The sequence below is a fragment of the Guillardia theta genome (genome assembly GCF_000315625.1).
Source record: "Guillardia theta CCMP2712 unplaced genomic scaffold GUITHscaffold_16, whole genome shotgun sequence".
Classification (NCBI taxonomy): Eukaryota; class Cryptophyceae; order Pyrenomonadales; family Geminigeraceae; genus Guillardia; species Guillardia theta.
In genome coordinates, this window is record NW_005434658.1 from 728,403 (window position 1) to 751,433 (window position 23,031).

Here is a 23,031-nt window from a genome sequence, read left to right on the forward strand (position 1 = left end):
TGTTTGCGCAAGAGAGAGCACGGTGATTTTCTCTTCCTCCTTATATCATGTCTCTCCTCTCCTCCTCATTCCCTCTCCATCCTGTTTCCTGTCTCTCCTCCCCCCTCTCCTCCTCCATCCCTCCTGTTTCTCTCCTCTCCTCTCCTCCTCTCTCCCTCTCCCTCCTGTTTCCTCTCTCTCAACTGTCCTTTTTCTCTCCTCTCCCCCCTTAGATCACATCTGATGCGTTTTGATACCAGTGAGACGGAAAGTGCACTAGCAAAGAAAGATCATCTGCTGAGCATCTCTGCTATCTCCTCGCCCATTCCTCCATCCCTTCTCTTCACACTCACTCAGCATCTCCATCTCGATTTTCTCCCTCCCTCCATCTAGTCTCACTCTCTCATTCAGTCCGGATGCCACGCTGGCAAAGGCGAAGCAAGCGACGCACGAGGCGATGCTGGCGCAGCTGAGAGAGGAGACGCGCCTCCTTCTCCTCGACAGCACCAACGGAGACCCGCAGGCTCGCAGGCTCTACGTCCTCACGTCGGGGGCCGAGCGAGTCGTCGCCGTCAACATGCAGATGCGGCATGAAGGAAGAGCTTCCTTTCTGCTTGCCGAGGATGACGAGGACGTGCAGGAGGAGAGGTCCCTTCCAGCCTGATGGAGGCGACGATGAGAAGGACAAAGGTGGAGTTGGAGGTAAGACAGGGAAGAGGGGGAGGGAGGCTGACCGGTGGGCAGGAGGGCAGGCATCCGTCGTTCCCGCTGGAGGAGGAGAAACAGAGGGCCAAGCACGCAAAGATACTCGAGGGGCTGCAGTACGCGGAGGCGTCGGAGATTGAGGAGGTGAGAGTGAGAGGTGACGGGGGGAGGAGATCACAAGCGCGTTCAGGTTCCTATCGCAATCGTCGACGTCGAGCAAGAGGCGAGTGAGGAGGAGAAGAATGAGCTCGTGCTAATGTGGGGTGGGGCAGGAGGACGCAGAGGAAGTGACCTTCGCCGTCTTCCTGAAAGTTTTCTCCTTCCTGTGAGGACCAAAGGACCAGTCTCATCATGTCGTTTCTATCATCACCCTTCTCAAGATTATACGTAAACCCACGACCCGTCCACCCTCCTCTCCTTGAAGAGACAGACACCCCACCTGTACATCTCGTCAACAAGTGTTCTCGTCCTTCCCACCCTCCCTCCCTCCCCCGTCTCCCTCCCACCTCCTCCTTCCCTCCCTTATATGGTTCTGCTTCCTCTGCTTCGACCCATTTTCTGCTTCTTCCATCCCCAACCACGCCACCACCACCACCGATGTTACTTCCTCCTCTCTTTCCTCCCCCCTCCTCCTCTCCAACCTTGACTTGTCGTTAGCTGTGTAGCACCATGGCCTTGCCGAATAATCCGTCGTGCAGGCAGTCTTGCATGTGTCTCCAGGTAACGACGTCCCTCCTACTTCAACATCATCCTCCCATCATCGGGCGCGCCTGTCACGCACCTGCCACCTCCACCTTGCATGACGCAAACGTCGTCTGCTCCCTGTCGGTGAAGCACCACAGGTTGCCGGGCACGTGCGTCCCGTTGGGCGTCGGGCCGTCGACACAACTGCGTCAAGTTTGAGCGAGGAGTGAGGAGAGTCCAACGGACGGCAACCTTCCGTAAATCTTGCCCTCGTACAGGAAGGGAAAGCTGCAGGATGTCGCGTTGTCGTCCTCCTCGCCTTCCTCCACCTGTTCACAGCCCCGTCAGACATGGCAGGAGTCAGCCTCCTCCCCCTCCTCACCTCAATGTACTGTTCGCAGTTTCCCCATCTCGTCTGCTCCTTGTCGGCATAGCACCATGGAGCATCTCGGCCCTGTCACCCATCAGCCCCCCCGCCATGCCCCTACGACTTCCCAGCTCCTCTCACCTGAGTTGTGCACCTCGTGAAGATCTGATCGTTGAAGTAGAAGGGAAAGTGGCAGTATCGATCCGTGGGCAGAGTCGACCCGCCAAACACCCTGATCTCCCCCAGAGGCAAAGCCATCACTCCCTACCCCAAAATCGTCACTTGCATCGGCTCAACTTCTCGTCCCTCCTCTACCTCTTTCCCAGGCAAGCCCTTGTGACCGTCTCGTCCAGGTCTGCCCCTGTACCCCACCTGCCTCATGGGTCAGCAAGGGACCTTTGCCTCCCTCCCCTTCAACTCACCTCTCCTCGCGCTCCGATGTTGCCCAGCGGTCCGGGGGAACCAGGATACCCGCGTGGACCAGGAGGCCCTGAGATCCCGGGAGCACCATAGGCTGGAGCCGGTTTACCGGGAGGCCCTTGGAAGCCTGCACTGGCGTCATCCTCCTTTACCAACCTGCCCGTCCTGACACACCGTCTGGCCCAGGTCGTCCAGGTTTTCCCTCTCGTCCTGGCATTCCTGGAGTTCCGTCCTTGCCGTTGTATCCGGGAGTTCCATCCCTATAAGCAGCTCTCAGCCTCCCCTCCTCACTCCTCCTCCTCTGTCAACCTGCCCATGGCGCCGATGGGACCTGGCATCCCATCCTGGCCATCTCGCCCTGCCGCCCCCTGCCTCCCTGGCAGCCCTGGAGGTCCTGGAGGGCCAGTCTCTCCCTGGCACAACAGGACGTGAGCGCTCACTGAGATCATCGGCCTCATCCCAGCTCACCTTGGCACCCGGAGGCCCCTTAGGCCCTGGCTCGTAGCTCGGGATCCCATCTACTCCATCCAACCCGGGGCTTCCTGGAACTCCCGGCGGACCCTCTGCTTTCACCGCGTCAGCCCTCCGTGCAAAGAGCAAGTGCGGGGACAGGACCTGGGCCAGCAACCTTGGAAGGGATCCCTGGCTTGCCGTCTATCCCTGGAGCTCCTGGCTCTCCTACTCCTAGATCAGCAGGCGACCAGGCAAGCATCGAAACAGACTTACCTGGCGGACCCTCCGGGCCAACTGGTCCTGACTCGCCGGGGTACCCAGGAGGGCCGATGAAGCCAGGAGAACCTCTCGGCTTCTTGGCCTCAGAAACCTGCAAGGACAAGGAACCGTCAGGTCTACTCCACGTCCTGACTCAGCTTTACCTCGTCTTCCAGGTGATATTGCCTCTTTGCTGCTCGGTTGATCAGAACCTGGAGCTCGCCGAGTAGGCGATAGATCCTTTGGGAGTAGCTCAGAACTTCCTCTCCACGAGGGTTTGGTCCAGGGCATTCGGGACCACCAGGCCCTCCACAGTGCGGCCCTGGCGCTGGAGGAGGAGGTGGTGGTGGCAAAGGTGCCCCCACAGGTCCGTTATGGATTGAGTCGATGATGGACTGCAGACGATTCATCTTGTTTTGCATGAAGTTGTACTCTCTAACATCCTGATCCCCCTCTGAGTACGCAAACTGTCTGCCCATCCCGTGGTCGATCATGTCGTTCGGCACATCGTTTACATGCGGCACCGTGTAATCGTTGAGCAACTCCTCCACCGCATGTGCGCTTCCATCTTCTCTTCTCCCAGAGGACCGGAGGAACAAAATGGCACATGACACGGAGGCAAGCAAGACAAGCATCAAGGCTGCTGTTCTCTTCCTCCCTCCCATCCTCCTTCCCCTGCCCCCGCCTGCCTCCATTCCACGCCCCTTCGCAGACCGTTACGTAGACTCAGAGCACGTTACATACCGGCCTGCAGCTGCCGGGCGGGATGTGGGATGACTCTGTGACCGACCGTCGGACAGTGACTGAGGCGCGGCCCGGTCACCGCCTCACCTCAGGGCCTGCCACCGTGACCGACACCGCACTGCGCGGCCGCGGCCCGGTCACCGGGCCGCCGGGCTCAGCCGTAGTTGAGAGTCCCGGGCCCGTGCGGCCGCGGCCATTGTGATGGCCCCTGCCAGGCTCGGCCCCACGGGCCCGGGCCGGGCCGGGCCGGCCTTGCCGCTCCGCCGGAGCGGGCTGTAGTACTGATTACAATTAGTAGTGGATTCAGGCTTCGAGGCGGGCACGATCCTCCCGGCCACTTTGACGCGTCACCGCTTGGAACCTCATCCCCACTCACACAGGATCATCAGTACCCCCTTCTCACAGACCAAAAGTACCCTACCGATGGTCATTCCATCACTACCCCTTGGCTATACACCCCAATCACTTGGTACATACACACCCTACCTCCTCGTACACCCCTGCCTCTTGCGTCCATTCCTGCCAACCCTTCGGGACACCAGGGGTCATCTGTACCCCACCTTCGATTTCTCCTTGACTACCCCAAGTCAGAGCACATGTCGTGGGGTAGGTACCCTCGCATCCAGGTTTCAAGAAAAAGTCCGAAAATAACTCAGCCCACCCCTTGGCAGACCCTATGGTCCCCCACCCCAATCCACCAAAAAAAAATTGGACCCCTACCCACACAATTCGCTCGATCAGCTTCTCCACCCCTACGCGTCTAAAAGGTCTCTTTACTGGAGGCCGAGCAGGCCAGCACGTTTCTCTTTGGAGAGATTTCGCTCATTCCAAAACCAGTTTCTCAAAAGTTGATGCAGAAATTGAAAATGTTTCCTCTCACACCCCCTCTTTCAAGTTCAAAAACACCCCCAATCTTTGGAATTTCATTTCCCACTTTCTCTCAATGCCCCTTTTCTTCCCTCGATAACAAAAAAATCACACGAAAATTTCCACCACCCCCACCCCCACTACCCTGCCCTTCATTGACACCCCGAGGTGTCGATCATAGCCACCCCTGGTCACTAACGTATACTACCCCTACCCGGAAGAAAACTTAGACCAGTCCCACCCCCACCCATTCTTCGGAGGGTCATCGGGGATACCATTGCGTTCCGTTCGCCTCCGGAAATAGAAAATATTTCAGGGCAAGGGAGACTTTCATTCCTTTGCAACTTGGCGCCCTCTCCACCATCTATGAAACAGGTACCACCCCATGGCAGACGACCTTGAACAACATGCACCTACCCCTACTTCCGATTGAGAATAATTTCTAATTGGCACATAAATGTTGAATCAGACATACCAGTCCCTGTCACCAACCATTCCACCAGGTACCGTTCCGGTCAATACCCATCGGCAGAGTTATTAACGCCAACTTGGTTTCTTTCCGAGCACCCTACTCTCCTCCGAACATCACGCGATATGGTTGGGGTCCTGGCACCTCGAGGTCCAGGGAGAGCATACGTCTATCAAGGGTGTTGAAGGAGGGGGTCCAAAGAGAACTCATTGGTTTCAGTAGGGTAGGTTGTATTTAGTGAAGAGACAGTCGCTGAGGGGGTGGGGGTGATCCAGGGGGTGGGTGTTGAGAACACATTGGGTGGAGATGTAATAGAATTATCTCAGGGGGTAGGGGTACAGGGGTGACATAGGGGGACTGGATGGGGTCATGGGTGCTACAATAGGGGTAGGGGTGCGAAACGGGAGGAAAATGTTGGGTACTGCTATTGAAGTAGCCCGGGGTAAGGTAGGGTGGGGGCCTGAAAATGTAGAATACGGGGGTGGGGGACTCAGACTTCAGGATTTCGGCGTGTAATACTAAAACCTATTAGATAAGTTCAAAAGTGATGGGGCAGTGCATTAGATTACAAGGGTGACTTGATGCAAAGCTGAGGGGTCCTTGCACAATTTGGAAGTGTTTTTACAAAAGTATCCAGCATTTTTGAAATTAGTAAACTAGGGGTAGGGGGTACTGAAACTAGCTAGGCCGACTGATTTCAACTGTAGGGGTGGGAATTATGATTTCGAGGGTAGGGATGAAAAAGCTGGGGTAGGGGGTAGAGTTTTGGGGGGTAGGGGTACTGCGTTTTGCCACCGCACGCGCCCGCGGCTGCACTCCTCATGGCGTGAACGAAGTTGGATGACGATGATAGAGGACTTGATGCAGAGTTTTGTTTCATGAACAACACGTACAATGATAAGAGGATACGTTTGTCAAGCACATGGTAGGAGGCAGCATGCGATAGTGATGAGGTTGGAGATGTTTGTTCCGAACAAGCAATCAAGCTGGAGCTTCGTAAATGGGGTCAGGTCAAGATTTTGCGTGATAGTGTGGAGCAAGAGCTTGATGTCAATGGGAGTATTTGACATCCGGAACAAGGTTCGAAGGTTGCAGTGTCTACGTGCCAGGATGTATTGGTGTTGTATTGCCTGTTTTCGAGAAGAGAGATAGACACAGATTCGCAGGAGGTTCTTGTGCTTGTGCTCTGTTGTCGTTCACACATGATCTGTAATCGAATTTTGTTATGATCCAATCATGATGATTCAAGGAATGTTGTTGAGCAGAGCTTTCATCCTTAGATCTTGACACCCTGTGACATGAAACCTGTGGGTTGCTCCCTTGTTGCCCATCGTTGAGCACAACTGTTTTGTGGATTACATTCTACTATCAGATTTGTTGCAACACACCACTGATGTGGATTTCTTGTTACAGAAAGCGAGCCCGAATCGACCCCTAAGTCACATTCAGTTCAAACTCGAAACCAGGTGCATGATTCTTTCCCTTGATGAACATGTTCTGATTTTTGAAAGCAGCAAATTTCTTGGCACTACTCAGCTTGACTGGTTGTTTTCCTTGATCAGAAATTCTTCATCTAACAGTTTGTAATTCCAGAGTATCTTCTTGCTTGGTGTAGGTACCGAAACTCCGGAGATCTACCCTAGCCTCCACTCGTTCCTTCGCAATCAAACTTGAATATCTGTCTAAGACCAACTTCATAACGATGGCCACTAGCAAAGAAGCTCAACCTCAAAACGGCGCTCAAGATGCTAAGAATGCCGCTACCAAGAAACTTGAAGGCGAGGAACTGAAGGAAGCGATTAAGAAGCAAGTTGAATATTATTTTTCACGGGAGAATCTCTGCCAGGACACGTTTTTGGTCAGCAAAATGGACGCGCACTATTTTGTTGATCTTGCAGTCATTGCAGATTTTCAGAAGGTGAAGCACTTGACGGAGGACAGCGCCTTGATTCTTGAATCGGTTAAGGACTCCGACAAGGTTGTTGTAGATACTGGAAAGCAGAAGATCAAGCCTGTTGCCCTGAACGCGAGGACAACACTTATCCTGCGTAACATTCCCACCTCGGCCTCTGAGGATGCAGTTCGTGCTTTGATCACTGGTGACAAATGGCCGAAGATTGTGAACGTGAGGTCTGATGTCGGCGATAACTGGTTTGTTTCGTATGAGACTGAGGAATGCACCAAGTCTGCGCTCGAACTCGCCAAGGGTTTGAAATGGGAGGGCAAATCGATTTCATGCGCGATCAAGAGCGAGAGCTTGCTTAAGAGCCTTGCTCCTGGATCGCCTCCCAAGGTGAAAATCCAATACATGATACCATCTGCGTTGACGGGTCGAACTCTGTCAGGGGGGAGTGCCTAATGTGTATTATGGGCCGACTTACGTCAACTCAAACGGAGCTTATTTTCCTTACCCTCAGGATCAGGGATTTATGCGTCAGGGACGTGGTAAGGACGATGCCAGAGCTTTGTTCAGGAGTAACAAAGGTTGCTCAGATGGAGTTGATGGGAACGGAAGGAACGGTGGTAAGAGGAACAAGGGCAAGGGTCGTAACAATAAGCATCAACGTAAGATTGGTTTTGGGTTGCTCCCTAGCGTCCTAACAAGAACAAGCAGAAGGAAGGGAAGGCCATAACCAAACTGAGAAGAAGGAGCTTGCACAGCAAGCGCCCATCAATCTTGCTGATTTCCCTAAGCTCGAGGGCTCATCGAAGAAGGCGACCGGTTACAGGTGCGCTGTTTTTGTCAGGAAATGTATTTTTCTGACATGTTGGTGTTCGCAGCAAACCTTATAAATCTTACAGCAAGGACGAGATCGTTGACATAATCCGTGATACCAAAGTCGATGGGGCCATCAAGGATAAGGAGTCTCCATTCCTCGAGACTCGCGACCTGAAGATGGAGTGCGACAAGACCGCTGATGACTTCAACAACCAGACCAAGCATGCTGAAACAAGAATGGACATAACGAGGCATCCAACAATACTGTTCCATCCAATGACAAGACTGAGAGCAAGGACAAGTCTCCCCCACCAAAGGCGACTCCCAAGGAGGCCCCAGCCGTGAAACCTGCCAACGGAGACGCTCCGGCTCCTGCGCCAGCTCCTGCTGCTCCAGCTCCTGCTCAGCCCAAGAAGCTTTCTTATGCACAGATGGCAAATGGGAACCGTCCAGCTGCTGAGGCTTCGACCTAAACACACAGTCAGGCTCAGATGTCTCTAGGTTTAGTGTGGTCGTTACTGAACTGGAGTATATGAGTGAGCGGATTCACAGGATCGTCAAACATGTGCTATATGACCAGAAAATCTTATCTCAAAATCTCAGAAAAAAACAAAAACAAATGGAAACAGGAGTTTGTTGATGGTACTAAAGCTGGGCTGGATCCTCGGCAGGTATAACTAACAAGGATCGTTGGCTCTCAAGAAATTGCTGACCTGAGCGGGCTTAACTGGATGGAGCATGGCTGTTGCAGTGATTTTCTGTGGAAAGATTATCACAATATTTTTCGTTGCATGGATTGATTTGATGCGGAGGTTGTGAAAAGAAACGATCGTGTTGCAATTGTTTTCTTTCGACGACTATTGGAATGGTGATCGTCTTTCAATCTGTCAAATTGATACGTCTAGGGGTGTTCTCTAGGTCTTTCAGAATTGTTTATCATCGTTTATTACATTGCTGATTTGTTCGTATCTGGTTGTGATGAAACTTCCGGCGAGTGACCGTTCTGACGCTGACGGAACTTCGGAAGTGTCCAGTAATATTCAGTGACGACGGTCATCACTCACTCCCAACCGTTAGATTTCTCTGTCCATACGATTCCGACACTGCTTCCGTGTCACTGACGCAGCCCTGTGACCCGGTAGCGCTGCTTGCGCTTCCAAGTTCCAGACCGTGCCACAGAGTCAGACCGTACCGTGACTTCCGAGCGAGTTCGGGCCCCGGGCCGGCCCGGGCCCGGGCCTCGGCAGTGCCGGCAACGAGTCTGAGTGAAACTCGGCCAGGAGTCTCCTCGATGTTTCACCGGGGCCTCATGTAAGCGGACTGGGGGCCGATAAACCACTACCCTACCCCCCCATTTTCTCATCCCTTACCCCCTCTATTTACAGGACATGTACCTGACCGATCCACACGGTACCCCCTTGCTGGAAGCTTTTCTCATGGCTGTCAAGTAAGACTATTTCATAAGTCCAGCAATAGGAAAAACGAGGAGGTGTAGCACACCACCTTTCAAACATGGTCCTATCACCTCCTTTTCAGGTACATACGACCCCCTACCCCTGTTGGAACCTTGTTCACCCCTAGGAAAGGATTCGCTACCCTGCCCGCCCCTTTTCCTGCTCCTCTTGTGCCGTCCTCCGTTCGTGACTTTCCGTCCCATCCCCAAGACCCTCCCTTCTCTTATTGTTGACCTCCTCCTCATCTCTCCTCCTCTCTCCTCCTCCCTCCTCCCTCTTCCACCTCCTCCTCTGGCTGAACTTGATCCTGCTGAATTTATCCACCATATTCTGTTCTGAGCGAAATCTTGTCCATCGTTTTTTGTCACCATGTTTGCCTGGAACACAAACAAGCTTTCACAGAGGGCATTTCTTGCCTGCCGTGGCCTCGTCAAACACCAGATGTGCTTGTCGCAAGTCCGTTTGATGTCATCAAAACCAGAGATCAAAAACGATTGGACGTAATACCCCTCCAAAGCTTCTCTGTTTTTAGGACTAACTTTGGTTACAGGAAGGAGGAAGTTGCTGAGATCTACAATCGTCCCCTGATCAATTTGATTTTTGACGCTGCTTCAGTGCATAGGAAGTTTCACAACCCCCGTGAGGTGCAGCAGGCCACGCTTCTCTCGATCAAGACAGGAGGTTGCATCGAGACATGCTCCTATTGCAGTCAGAGCAGCAGCTGGAGCAAAGACACCAAGATGAAGGCAGAGAAGCTTCTCGAGCTCGATGACGTGTTTCAGGCTGCCCTCGATGCCAAGGCAGCAGGAAGCTCTCGTTTCTGCATGGGGGCTGCATGGAGAGGCCCCTCGCAAGTTGGGCCGAAGCAGTTTGAGCGCGTGCTGGACATGGTATCCAAAGTTCGGTCTCTTGGAATGGAGGTTTGCACCACTCTCGGGATGCTGACGGAGGATCAAGCGAAGCAGCTGAAGCATGCAGGCCTGAGCTGCTACAATCACAACCTCGATACGAGTAGGGAGTACTACTCCGAGATCACCAGCTCCAGAACTTACGATGACCGCCTCGACACTCTCCAGAAGGTCAGAGACGCTGGCATTAGTGTCTGCAGCGGAGGAATCATTGGCATGGGAGAGAAGGAGCTGGACAGAGTCGGCTTGCTCCACATGCTTGCTACTCTTCCAGAGCACCCCGAGTCAGTTCCCATCAACGCCCTTGTGCCGGTTGAAGGAACTCCGCTGGCCAAGAAAGACATTAAAGGACCAACGGGTTTGGAGATGGTCAGGTGTGTTGCCACCGCCAGGATCATCATGCCCAAGTCCATGGTCAGGCTGTCAGCAGGGAGGATGGACCTTTCCATCGCTGAGCAAGCACTCTGCTTCATGGCTGGAGCAAATAGCATCTTTGCAGGAGACAAGTTGCTCACTACCCCCAACGCCGAGAGGTTAGAAATGCGATCACCGATGTCCTCTAGTTGCCTTACTCGTTCCAGGGATTCTGATGCTGAGATGTTCACGGCACTGGGCCTCTTGAACAAGCCAGCCTTCAATGGCGAGGAGGAACCCTTTGAGATTCCTCCCACTCGTGAAGAGTCGATCAGGAGGAGAGAGGAATGGCAAGCTCTAAAGAATGTGTCGGCCTCAGGCAAAGGATGTGAGGCCATTAAGACATCGGCATAAGGAGCTTGGGCCAATTCCTCATGTGTTTAATTTGCAACGTGGAGAGTGAGTACCCGACATCATAATCTTGGGTCTCCCTACCTGTATTGAGATGTTGTCCAGACAGAAAGAAATACAAGTGTGCGATGGTTCTGTTTTCGGGGAATTCACGCGATTATCAAATTATTCAAAGAATTCGGGTACATGAAGAACGAAAAATGTCCAACAAGCACATGAGCATTACGACTTGTTGATGTTCTTTACAAGCCACTCCATGCCTCCCTGCAGCCCCTCACCGGTCTTGGCAGAGCATGGCTGGATGTGCCAAGCACGATCCCTGATGTTGGTGAGGCCGAGAACCTCAGTCACCTGGCAACAAATTCAGTCGCACAGTCAAAAATCATTCGGCCATGGACACACCTCATCTGGTCCCATTGCGTTCATCAAGTCCTGCTTGTTCGCAAAAATGAGCAGGGGAACACCAGCGAGCTTCTCCTCATCCAAGAGCTGGTTGAGCTCAACACCCGTCTCGTCCATTCTTCTGTGGTCAGAGCAATCGATAACGAAGACCTGCACTAGTATTAGACATACGATGGCTCACCAGCCTGATTTCCATACCAGTGCATCAGTCTGATCGAAATAATTCCTCCAGTAAGGACGAATGGTCTTCTGACCTGATAACCGCCATTGGTCAGACTGAACGTGGTCAAAATGAAGCTATCTCAGTGCAGACAGGCAAATCAAGCAATGAGATGGCAAATCAAAGTAATGAGATGAAGAATACCTCCAATATCCCAAACATTCAACTTAAATCCCTCATGGATAACAGACTTGATGTTGAAGCCCTGGGTTGGCATGGTGTGGGTGATATCCTCGTCGGCTAGCTTCTTGAGTGCCGTGGTCTTTCCCGCATTATCCAGACCAAGGACAAGAATGCGGAACTCCTTTTCCGACTTCTTTAGCTTCCTAAGCAACGTGAGAAGACCCATTCTGTGCTATGTAAGTTGGGAACGTAAAACTGTTGGTGTTCTCCCTTAGGTCGATCTGACACAAGCAAGTACGCGAGCAGCGAACTTGAATAAGGGGGAGCGAGGAGGAAATGTCACGGGAGACTGTGGGAAGGACAGCAAGGGGGAAGGGAGGGAGGGGGAAGCAGGAACGGTAACAAAGGGGAAAGAGAGGACAGGGCAGCAAAAGCTGCGGCGGCGATGCGATTTGAATTGAGAGGGGGTAGTTCAACTAGAATGAAGGGGTACTTGTACCAAGGGGTAGCGTATGTGGCAAGCCGAGGATCTGGGGTGGGTCATTCTTATGCCTTGGGTGTGCCGGGAAAGGTGGGTAAAGTTCGGTCATGGCAGGGGTCATGAGAGTACGGGTAGTGTTCCCTGTGGATGAGAGGGAGGGGTATAGGCAAGTCAAATGCCCCACCAGGGGTGCTTGCGGGGGTGGTAGCGATTATTCGTTGGCGGTTGATCAGGGACTAATCAGAGGGGTAGGGTAGTCTGTAGCAAGGGGTGGACACCTCCTCAAGGGGTGGTTGACGTCAGGTAGGGGTAGATGACCCTCGGATTTGACTTGTCGGTTTTAAAGTGCTTGCATGAGAAGGAGAAATAGGGGGTGGGGTAGGACATTGAATAAAAGTTCTTGGTAGACCAGAGGGGTTCAATTATCATTCGTAACAAAAAGATCTCTAGGGTAGGTACATTCGAGGCTGGCCAGGGGTACATGTGAGTCACTGGGGGTATAGTACCCTACCCCTCCGTTAAAGTTCAAAGAATCCAACGCTTTCATCCAGACCACTGTACCCACCCCTACCTCCTAGCCTCCCGACCATCGAGCGCTCTGGGTCCAATTTGTGCAGAAAGAATAATCGTCTCAGATTTTCAAAATCTGTACAACATTTTCATTTGATACCAATGTACAGAACTTTATAAAGGTTTTGTTAAGATTGTACCAGAACACTATAATTTTTTTTCAAGTCTTAGATAATAAATGTTTGTACCAATATGTCGATTATAATCAAAATAAAAAATCAGAATATTTCCAGCATATTCAATTGTATTCGAAGAAAATTGAACTCTTGACAAATACTTTGAAATGGAACAAGAGTCCCGATATAGAACGGGCGGCGCAGTATGGCGGAGGGGGCGAGTGCCTTGAAAGAGGTAAAGAGCGCATGAGCATTGAGTCATCATAGAAGTCTCGGCTCAACTCGTCATTGTGATCGTTCTGTACATAATCGTCATGTTTCTGATGTTTGTTGTGCTTTGACTCTCAACGACTGCTTCTCTTGGTTCCGCTCTGCCTCTACTTCTCGTTTTCACCATCTTGGGCTGCTTTATGGAGCGCGTCATCGAGAGCAATTTGGTGGTGCTGACGCATGATTTGATCTAGGGGAGTATGGCGAAGGGGTTTTGGCACAGAGCAATGAAAACCTGGACACTCCTGTCTGCGTTGGTCCTTATTGTTGGGTGCATTGCGCTTTCAACACGGGGAATCGACATGAGAACGAAAGAGGTTCTTGTGATTGTTGATTACGATCTGGTTTCTGCTGAGTTTGAAGCTTGCAGGACAAGCTTAGCCTTCTTCAGTCTTCGCGCATTGATCAAATGCTCATGGATTTGTCAGCAGTGACCAAAGAAAGCAGCGACGATGTGAAATCGATGAAGGAGAAGATAAAGCAATTGAGGAAACAAGCAGAGGACGAGAGATCCAAAGCGGCAAATTGGGACAAGACTGTACGAAAGCAGGAGACTGGCCTGAAGAAGAAACTGGAGAAAGCCAAAGATGATGAGTTGCTTTCGTCACAAGATGAAGACTTGGCTCAAGAAGATGTTGAAAGAGCCTCAAAGATGAGGAAGCGAGCGCAGAGGCTCAAGGATGAAAGTGATGCCGCGCGTCGCAAATTTGTTGCACAAGAACATCCGATCGAGATGGCTACGAAGCTGGCAGGACATGATCATAAGGAGTATAGAAGGGCTGAGTTGGCTGTGGCTAGCGAGGTAGCAAAACTCTCGGAACACCCGAATGACTCTGCGCTGCGAAAGAAAGTTGACCATCTTGTGAGCATTTCAAAGAAAGCGAAGGCAAGAATGGAAGATGATGGCAAACTCCTGAAGAAGCTGGAGAGCAAAACAGCTGACGCTGAGCTTGGAGGGCAACGAGGTTATGCACACTTGAGAGCGAAGAGTGTGGAGATTGCCAAGCAGGCCGAATCTGTCGCTGAAAATGCTGTCTCTTTGGCAAAGCGAGGAGAAAAACTCAAAGCTGCAGCAAACAAGATCACTGAGAAGGTTGTGAAGGATCTCAAGGTCCCCGATGCTCTCCACCTTCGTGCGCAAAAAGAGCGAAAGGCGTATAAAGCGCATATGCTTTTGATCCGTCGTTTGCAAGCCAAAATTGACAAGTACAGCAATGACATGGACAAAAAGAAGAGTCACACTGCAGAGGAGTCTTCAGATGAGAAATATGATGAAGAGCGAACTGAGTTGGAGAAGATCGCAAACGGATCAAGCGACTCGAAGAAGAGGAAATCTCAAGGTCACTCTTCGGAAGTGGAGCAGCTGGTTGCGGCAAAAGACAGCTATGACCAACTGGAGGAGTTGGAATTGAAGAAGGAGAAGGCTAAACTGCGGATGGAAAGGGAGCACTCATCATCGCAAAGCTCGCATTCTTCTTTCTCAAGGTCAGTAATTTGTGAATATCTCCTTTTGACATCACATCTGATGCGTTTTGATACCAGTGAGACGGAAAGTGCACTAGCAAAGAAAGATCATCTGCTGAACAAAACTGCTATCTCCTCGCCCATTCCTCCATCCCTTCTCTTCACACTCACTCAGCATCTCCATCTCGATTTTCTCCCTGCCAACAAAAGTCCATGGGATACACAACGGACAATCTAATGGGAATATCTGTATATTTTTTCTACTTTGTTTTGGCAACTGCCGGGGCTTTACACTGACGGCATCGCTACGGTGTCAAGATGGTAACTTTGTTTTGAATTCCAACATGTTTCATAGAATTCTCTGTATTAAAGTGTCTAACATGCGTGTGTCGACGATGTGGGCGTCTTTGTGTGCGGGGTACATCTCTAGTCCGATCTCTTCGATACTTCAAAGATGTACTCGAACGTAGCCTGGTGCATCATACCCTCGAATGTCTCAGGGAGTTCATCGTAAATATGACCTGCCGTCTCCCTCAGCAGGAACAGGATGCAGTACTGATAACTCCACCTGGTATTCCCCGCATGCGGGCGAAGGGAGGGACTACAGTATCGGGAGGGATCACAGTCCCGTCGTCGATTTTGCAGCAGTCGCTAAGGATCGCTCTCTTTCCCTAACACCAACCATCAGTATCCGCTTCTTGACTGAACGAACCTTACAATGATGCAGTTAGCACCGATGTCAACACAGGAACCAACCTTCAAGGCCTCCACGACGCTACCTCGCCCGATGCTAGTGTTGTTTCCTATCGTCATCGGGAAGAAGCTCGAGCCTCTTGCATTCCATATCAGCCAAGGCCCAGCCATGAGCAGGACATGTCCTTACGATTTCGATTTCTTGAAGGACGGTCGGAGGACAGCATGTGGCTTGATGACGCAGTGACGGCCGATCTTGATCTTCGCCATGTCTCCCCTCAGGATAGTGTCCGATTCTATTACAGTCTGAAAGAGAAATATCACCTATTGCTCGTTGAGCGCACAGCACAACCTTTGCTCCTAGACTGATGTTGTGAGCTCCATACAAAAATGCTCCAACGCTGAACTTTGTCCCTTGGGATCCTTGTAAGTACTCGGAATCCTTTTCTCCTTGCATCGTTGGCTGTTTTCAGGTTCTGCTTATCTATGGTATATGGGCCATCCTCTTGTTCACTAGTCACAAACGTCAGAAACAATCAATACCAAGTGCTCAAACTAGCACAACCCCCATCTTCTCCTCCCACATCCCTGGCGCAACAGCTCCTTCCTACTTCGCTGCTAGTCTCTACGTGCACCCTGCCATTCCTTGACTACGATGAGGCGGGCCCGACACGGGATCCTGATCATCGGACCGTAGCTGAGCGGCGCGGCCCGCGGCCGGCCGGGCGGCCGGGTAGTAGCCTACTAGGCCCTCAGCTAGTACGCCGGGCCGGTCACCGGGTTTGATCAGGCTCCCGGAGTGACGGTCACGGTCCCGGAGACGGTCACAGGCTGGGCATCGGCGGACGGACTCCGGGCCGAGTCACGCTGAGTCGCCGCGGGGTCGCCGCACTGGCGCGCCCCGGCCGCGGGGCCCGGCCTGGCTGCCGGCGGCGGTGAACGGTAATAAGTAATAAACCGTTGGCCGCTTTCAATCAAGTTTGCCCCCCGGCCGGCCGCGGGGCCCCGGAGAGTCTCGGAGACGGACTCTGGCACGCCGTCCGAACACTGGGCTTCCAAAACTTAGCCCGCCGCCGGGCTCACGACCGTCGGACTCAGTAGCCGCTGGCCGCGGCCTTCCGACGTTCAAGCCAAGTTGCCAACTTCCGAAGTTTAGCAGTGCCAGTTGTGGCATAAGTCACAGTGATGGCCCGGCTGACTCAGCGTGAGTCGCTCGCCGCGGTGGCGGAGGAGGTGACCCACGTGAAATCACGGTTGAATCCGGTGGCAGTCCGATTCTGGGAAGCAAGTTCACACTCGGACGGGAGTAGTCCAGTCCGGAGCTCAGCGTCTCAGCCGCGAGCCGCTCAAGTGGAATACAAGTTCATATCCATGGCATCATCTGGTGACGCAACTGCAGTTTGACAATCGTGAACGGTCGGGTGTATGAACAACCGTGATCATCCGATGATCTAGCCTTGAGAGTGCTTCTCTCGTTTCTCTATCGACGAATTGTGTGGATGCGCCTCAGTCGTGCTCCCGGGTTGCACCATCGTCCTCGTCGATGTGAAGGACATGGCAGGATGCACCGATGAGCGCAAAGGGCTCTCGTCACCGAGCAAGAATTCCTCTTCCTGCACGACAACACGTGACTCACATTCACCTCCTTGCAATGTCATGCCGCAGACCTTCAGCCTTCGAAGCTGTTTGTTCAGCTCAGTAGCTACACGTCGCAAGGCCTGTTTGAACGAGAGAGCTGGAGATTACAAGATTTGCTTACACAATGCAGGGAGACGGGGAGGGGAGGGGAGAAGGGCAAGTGGGGAAGGGGAGAACGAGGACAGATAGAGAGGAGGGAGGAGAACGAGGAGAGAGAGAGAACGCACGAGACAGAAGAGAGAAAGGAGGGAGGGGAGAGCAAGGAGAGGAGGAGGGAGAAGGGAGCAACTGCAGCACAGCTCACATGATCTGTATTCTTGATTCTCTTGCGCGCTTTCTTGAGGCTCCTCAGAGCCATGGAAGCTTGAGGAGAGTCAGAAACATCGCAAGCATCCACCTCACGCACCACTCTGCCGTTGCTCATTGTACGTCTTGGTCGTATTCGGCTCAGTCTCGCACCACGTGATATCCGACGGCCAGTCTCGCAACAGCTGGCGGCATTCTGTGGATATGGACAAATCTGCTGCTGCACATGGCATTTCCGGTCCATCACACGTGGATCGCATGCGCCGGTTGGTCTCCTCACCCTCCGCGCTCATCTTGGATGCCACAGCCCCGTAACATCATGGTACATCATCTTGACTTCCTCCCCACCTCCTCTCCTCTCCCTCTTACTCCTTCACTTCGCTACTTCTCTCCTCTTACTCCTCCATTTCGCCGCCTTTCTCTCTTCAAACCTCCCTTCCTCGTCCCACTATCTGTCTCTCTCTTCCTAGACTCCCTGTCTCCTACTCACCTTCCCCCCTCCATTTCCGAGCCCAAGTTGCCCTTCACACCTGCTCTACACCCTTCCGTCTCTTCTGTTCACAGGACTTGAAATTCTTTAAAAAACGAAAGTTTGAAAGTTTCCTCCTTGTTCAAACTTTGTTTTTTTGGACTTTCAAACTTCTAGCTATTCATGCGATGGAGGCGCTCAGGTGCGGAAGCCGAGAGAGGGAGAGGAGGAACGAGTTGGCTGCTGCAGCACGAACATCTGATGCTATTGAATGACAATGGCAGGGATGGGCAGGGAGAATGCAGATGAGGGAGAGGCGGGCAGAGGAGAATGGAGGAATGCAGGGGAGGGAGAGGAGAGCAGGGCGAGAAGAGAGCAGAGAGGAGTAGAGGAGTGGGGAATAGAGCAGAGCAGAGGAGAGAGGGGAGGGCAGAGCAGATAGACGTAGAGGGGAAAAGAGGAGGGCAGAGAAGGGAGAGGTCATAGGCAGGAGCACGAACATCATCTTCAGCAAAATCCAGCCTTATGTTGAAGTAGAAACCTCGAATAGATGATAATAAGAGTTAAGGAAGATATGAACTGTTCGAACATGGCCAGTCACGACCTTGTCCTCAGGTGCCTTCTGTATGGTAGCTGGTTGCCGCATCACCCCAAAGGAGTCCTTGACCTCGTGAGGACAAGAAGGTGTGGGCTGAGACGTGCTGACTTGCTTTTGACCCGTCATCAACTGCAGGCATGGAAACTACAGGCATAAAGGGAAAGAGGACACCGCTGAATGGACAGGCTCTTACATATTCTGCAACGGGTGGGAGTACTCAAACTCGGCGGATCCGCGATTCTTCTATCCTGTGATCCCCTTCAGGACAGCCTCTGATCTCTGTTTCCAACTCTGCCTTGCAGGTCGTGATAAGGATGAGGGAACAAGGGCTTGCCCAATGGTTTGATGACTCTTGCCGGGCTCAGAACATCAATTATGCGGTCACTCCCTAGCCTCCCTCCCGTGACTGTTTCTTCATATTCCTACCCCAATCCCATCACCCTCTTTCCTCCTGTGCTGTACTCGTCCGTCCCTTCCTCCACCACAATTACGCCTTCCCGCTCAATTTCTAATCTTCTGCTGCTATCCTGTCTATCTCAACCTTTCACTTGTGTAGGTGGAGAGTGAGGGAAGGGAGGAGGATGAGGTGAACAAACAATCTTGACAGAGCCTGATCGTAATGCTACAGATTGTGATCATCGCTCTCCTCTTCTTGTACCAAATGTGAGAGCTGTGTGTGGTCGTTGCACGAAATGATTTTTGCTTGTAGGGGATTTGAGCTTGCAGCTTTCAGCTCTATGATAGCGTGAGACACTTTTGCATGCCCTTGATGTTCATAACAGAGATTCATCAGGCTTTGGCTGCTGAGCCTTCTACCATGAAATGATGTGGTCGTCGTTCTATTTTTTCAAGATCTCTCTTTAAATCGAAGTGTGAAATAGCTTATCTTTCCCTGAGATCGAGATAACATCAAGACATGAATCTGCAATTCGGCTTTGAAGCCTCTTCGCACCGCCGTACAGTCATCAGCAATTTTAGTCCTTTCCAAGTCGCTCTCAGTTACTCTGCCCAGTCTCATGCACGTCCGATGCAGCCGGTCACTCATTCTTCTGACCAATCGCAGCTTCCAGTCTTGCAATGCTGATGGCAAACTGTCATGGAAAAGTCCCTGAAGCTGCTAAGGACCATGATTTACACGTAATGGGCCCATTTGTATTGCTGATCCGACTATTGCCCGTTGTCTGCATGTAGCAACAGACTTTTTTTGTCCATTTCTTCTTGTAGTTCAGTGTTCACATAAGTGTTTTATAAGTCAAGCAGGCTGGTTGGCTGTTTGAGAATCCGAAACTTGACGGTAACATCTTCTCTGGCGGGCCCGGCGGGGCGGACTGCGGCATCGACCATCCGATCCAATTGTTTGTGTCGCTGGGGACTCTGAGCGCTGTGATAGAACGGCGGCTGAGGGCGTAGTATGGCACTGCCGCAGGCTGCCACCGTGAGCCTGACTCAGTGATCGGACTCCGGCGTTCAAGTTCGTGGCGGGCGGCCCGGCCGGGCGCGGGGGCCGGGGCCCTGGGCCCAGGAGTACTACCGTAGTACGGCGGGGCCGCTACGGTACGGTGCCATGATCCCGGGCCGGGCCGGGCTGAGATCAGTGACGAGTCACTGGGCAGCAGGATCTAGCAAGTAGTGCTTAAGTTACTAGAGGACTTTACTAGGGCCCATGATTGTGTGACGGCGGAACGACTCTCATGCCAAAGACTTGTAAAAGGGGGCGATGCCATGAAAACAATATAGATTTAAGTATTACTCATCTTTCGGATTGGTACAATTATTCCTTTTATTTAATTATAATTTATTCTAAATGTTTTATAAAAAAGATGATGATTTTAAAAATGATCAAACGTATCCATGTGACCCACCCCATCCATCCCCTGAAGGTCTTCCTGAACCCCTTTTTATACCCATATTCTACTATGAAGTACCCGGTACTTTACATCACTACCCACTCAGATGAAATTACTCCCACTTTTATTTTTTCGTTCCTCGTCAGGGTAGCAAGAATAACCCCCTACCCTACCCCCCTTCTCCCCTCTTCAATCATCCAATCCTCTTCTGGGTAACTACCCGGTACATTCCACTACCCCTACCCTGCTCCGGCAAAGGTATAGCCTGCCTTGTCCCCTGCACCATCTTCCCGTGGCCGCCCATGCCGTATACGCGATGGCTGCTGCCGCTGATAGTGGCAGGAGCTGGCGCCTTTAACCTCTCGCCAGCTCCACTTGGAGGAGTAGCACGGAAGAGCCCCGTCTCGCCCGCCTCCTCTTTCATCACTCCGCCTCCCCTTGCTGCCCGCAGCTCTCGCAGGGCGGCACGCATGGGGCAAGGGAGGACTGGCAACGACTTCCTGGCAACGACGATGAGCTCAGGTAAGGAGCCACCTCTTCACTTAGTTCACATCCATGCCTTAGAGGGCATTCCTGCCCTAGCTTCCTTGTCCCAGCAGCTAGCCTCTCGTTGTTCCTTCACCTCGCTCTGAGACTGTCGTGACTTGTTGTGTAGCTGTTACGCCGGAGAATCCTCTGAAAGTTGTCATTGCGGGCGGTGGGGTTGGGGGACTTTTCCTCGCAAAAGCACTTCAGAAGAAGGGATGCAAGGTTCTGATCCTCGAGAAGACTGGGAAGTTTGCCAGATTCGGAGGCCCGATCCAGCTTGCTAGTAACGCTCTTGCCACCATCAAGGGCATCGACGAGACGCTGTTTACTGAAGTGATGGAGAAGTTCACCTTTACGGGGACGCGGACTAACGGGATCAAGGACGGAATCAGGACGCAGTGGTACACCAAGTTCGATGCGATCACCAAGATGGCCGAGTACTTCAATCTGCCTTACACCGGCGTTGTAGACCGCCCGGATCTGCAAGAGATTCTGTTGAAGTCGGTTGGAGAAGATGAGACGGTCAGGAGGAGCTCTCCCGTGTCGCGCTTCGAGCAGCTCGGGGACGGCAAGGGCGTGAAGGTCTACCTGGAGGACGGGACGTGCGAAGAGGCCGATGTGCTAGTGGGGGCAGACGGTATCTGGTCCACCATCAGGGCCCAGCTCTGGAACCAGGACGCCAAGGGCCCCAAGTCAGGGACGACGTACTCGGGGTATACCTGCTTTGCTGGAGACACCATCCAGCGACCGGACTACTACTTCGACGTCGGGTACCAGGTGTACATCGGGCCAGGGAAGTATTTTGTCACCTCAGATGTCGGGAGGGGGAGGACGCAGTGGTACGCTTTCCTCGCCCTGCCCGAAGGGACCAAGAGCCGAGCCTCGAACCTCGAGTACTTGCAGGAGCTGTTCTCCAAGGGGAAGGAGGGAAGGTGGTCGGAGGAGGTCTTCAAGGTGCTGGACGCGACTCCTGAGGAGAACATCGAGCAGAGGGATCTCTTCGACAGGCCCCCGAGCGTCACCAAGAGCTGGTCAAAAGGACACGTCACCATGATCGGAGACGCCGTTCATCCCATGATGCCCAACCTGGGGCAGGGAGGCTGCCAGGCGATCGAGGACGCGTACGTGCTGAGCGAGATCCTCGGGACTGTGGAGAAGAGGGAGGACATCCCCGGAGCTCTGCGTTCCTTCTACTTCAAGCGCCTGCCTCGCACCTCTGTCATCCAAGGCCTTTCCAGGATCGCTTCCGACCTTATCGTCTCCGCCTTCGACACTCCTTTCCAGGTGGGCCTCCTGCAAGTCTTCAACCCCCTGCTCTCGTCTCCCTACTTCACTTGCCCTCTCTCTCTTCCTTCTTCTACCCTTCTCTCATCCTCTTCCCTTCCCTTCGATCTCCTTCCCTTTCCATTATCTCCTTTCCTGACCGCTCACTGACGAAGCGATGGTGCTTGGCTCGTCTACTCGACGAACCCTATCAGCCGGCGTGGGTTGACAACCGGTACGGCCCGCTCGGTGGTCCACTGGGCATCAACAACATCTTCACGAGGATCTTTCAGCCGTTCATGGGCCTCATCTTCTATGCTCAGTTCGGCTACGTCTACACTTTTCACCCCAAGAAGTGCACTGACGAGGAGATCAAGAACCTTGTTGACACGGTCCTGATGCTTCTCTACTCCTCTTCACTCACCTCCTCCTGTTCTGCTCCAATCCCGCTCTCCGACTTTTTCTCCTGCATCTCCTCGCCGTGCTCTGCTCTGTTCTGACTGTTGCGCAGGTCATGGCCCGTCACAAGAAGGAGGCCGAGGCGACGTGGAAGCGGGTGGGAGGTTGGAGAGAGCGAAGGGCTCGTTGTGACGGTCTGGCAGGTCGGAATGATGTCGCAGGCAGAGATCGATGCTATGGAGGGGAGGGAAGGAGCTGGTCTTGGTTTCAGGTGAAGCTGCTGGGACGATAGATGTACAACTAGGTTTTCAATACACATAAGATGAGGAGGGAAGAGCTTGTAGCGGAGACCCCGGGGGTTAGCAGGGCAGGGGACGTTCAGATCTCCTCTACTACCATGGAGCTTTTCCTTGGCAACGCCCTTCCTGCTAGTATTTTCCTTGTCTTCTCCAGGGAATCTGCACGAACTCAGTTGACCAGGAGGAGGTGTTGGAAGAGCAAGAAAGGGTGCAAGAGAAAGAAGAGGACGAGGAAGGTGAGAAGGAGTAGGCAGTGGAGCAGCAGCAGCAGCAGCAGCAGCAGCAGCAGCAGCATGATATCCCCCTCACCCCGCAGTGTCATGTCCTTGTTCAACGTCCACTCCTCTTCGTTCCATCTTGCCGTGAGCCCGCGGTGGACAGCAGAGACAGCCCCCTTTGTCCTCCTTCTCACTAGCTCCTTCTGGACTGCCAGCAGGTCTCAGGGGGGAGAGGGAGGAGCAAATCTCACCCTCTGGTGAGAGGACGCTCTCGATCAGAGGAACTCCAGACTGCAAGTGAACTCAGCTCGCGTACCGACAACCCCTCTGTCCTC

At 52.7% G+C, this 23,031-nt stretch overlaps 7 protein-coding genes across 7 annotated transcripts; 4 read left to right on the forward strand and 3 right to left on the reverse strand.

The window, feature by feature from the left end:
- Positions 1 to 1,065: 1,065 nt before the first annotated feature.
- GUITHDRAFT_104401 (hypothetical protein) lies at positions 1,066 to 3,501 on the reverse strand (the record flags this gene model as incomplete). The annotated part of the gene is made up of 14 exons (XM_005836926.1): positions 1,066 to 1,123; positions 1,326 to 1,419; positions 1,466 to 1,572; positions 1,621 to 1,697; positions 1,751 to 1,822; positions 1,877 to 1,999; positions 2,051 to 2,107; positions 2,158 to 2,282; positions 2,330 to 2,415; positions 2,465 to 2,568; positions 2,624 to 2,718; positions 2,771 to 2,833; positions 2,882 to 2,978; positions 3,031 to 3,501. 14 exons carry the CDS (start codon positions 3,499 to 3,501, stop codon positions 1,066 to 1,068), a joined length of 1,629 nt encoding a protein of 542 aa, XP_005836983.1.
- A 2,856-nt stretch (positions 3,502 to 6,357) lies between these two features.
- On the forward strand, positions 6,358 to 8,632 carry GUITHDRAFT_93168 (hypothetical protein). Its single transcript, XM_005836927.1, has 7 exons — positions 6,358 to 6,412; positions 6,461 to 6,490; positions 6,540 to 7,239; positions 7,292 to 7,391; positions 7,440 to 7,511; positions 7,558 to 7,675; positions 7,728 to 8,632. Exons 3-7 carry the CDS (start codon positions 6,649 to 6,651, stop codon positions 8,008 to 8,010), a joined length of 1,164 nt encoding a protein of 387 aa, XP_005836984.1. The 5' UTR covers positions 6,358 to 6,412; positions 6,461 to 6,490; positions 6,540 to 6,648; the 3' UTR covers positions 8,011 to 8,632.
- An 856-nt stretch (positions 8,633 to 9,488) lies between these two features.
- Positions 9,489 to 10,795, forward strand: GUITHDRAFT_104403 (hypothetical protein; the record flags this gene model as incomplete). Its single annotated transcript, XM_005836928.1, has 3 exons — positions 9,489 to 9,619; positions 9,670 to 10,560; positions 10,609 to 10,795. The coding sequence occupies 3 exons, from the start codon at positions 9,489 to 9,491 to the stop codon at positions 10,793 to 10,795; spliced, it is 1,209 nt and encodes a 402-aa protein (XP_005836985.1).
- On the reverse strand, positions 10,741 to 11,963 carry GUITHDRAFT_85562 (hypothetical protein). The gene is made up of 4 exons (XM_005836929.1): positions 11,559 to 11,963; positions 11,393 to 11,448; positions 11,195 to 11,344; positions 10,741 to 11,143 (listed from the first exon to the last, which is right to left on the reverse strand). The coding sequence occupies exons 1-4, from the start codon at positions 11,761 to 11,763 to the stop codon at positions 11,015 to 11,017; spliced, it is 540 nt and encodes a 179-aa protein (XP_005836986.1). The 5' UTR covers positions 11,764 to 11,963; the 3' UTR covers positions 10,741 to 11,014.
- Positions 11,964 to 13,201: 1,238 nt separating this feature from the next.
- Positions 13,202 to 14,676, forward strand: GUITHDRAFT_104405 (hypothetical protein; the record flags this gene model as incomplete). The annotated part of the gene is made up of 3 exons (XM_005836930.1): positions 13,202 to 13,291; positions 13,345 to 14,459; positions 14,517 to 14,676. The coding sequence occupies 3 exons, from the start codon at positions 13,202 to 13,204 to the stop codon at positions 14,674 to 14,676; spliced, it is 1,365 nt and encodes a 454-aa protein (XP_005836987.1).
- Positions 14,677 to 14,864: 188 nt separating this feature from the next.
- Positions 14,865 to 15,588, reverse strand: GUITHDRAFT_135684 (hypothetical protein; the record flags this gene model as incomplete). The annotated part of the gene is made up of 5 exons (XM_005836931.1): positions 14,865 to 14,959; positions 15,007 to 15,109; positions 15,156 to 15,270; positions 15,322 to 15,437; positions 15,484 to 15,588. The coding sequence occupies 5 exons, from the start codon at positions 15,586 to 15,588 to the stop codon at positions 14,865 to 14,867; spliced, it is 534 nt and encodes a 177-aa protein (XP_005836988.1).
- A 4,687-nt stretch (positions 15,589 to 20,275) lies between these two features.
- On the forward strand, positions 20,276 to 22,511 carry ZEP (zeaxanthin epoxidase, plastid-targeted). The gene is made up of 5 exons (XM_005836932.1): positions 20,276 to 20,511; positions 20,645 to 21,801; positions 21,996 to 22,172; positions 22,292 to 22,336; positions 22,383 to 22,511. Exons 1-5 carry the CDS (start codon positions 20,292 to 20,294, stop codon positions 22,452 to 22,454), a joined length of 1,671 nt encoding a protein of 556 aa, XP_005836989.1. The 5' UTR covers positions 20,276 to 20,291; the 3' UTR covers positions 22,455 to 22,511.
- The last annotated feature ends 520 nt before the right edge of the window (positions 22,512 to 23,031 follow it).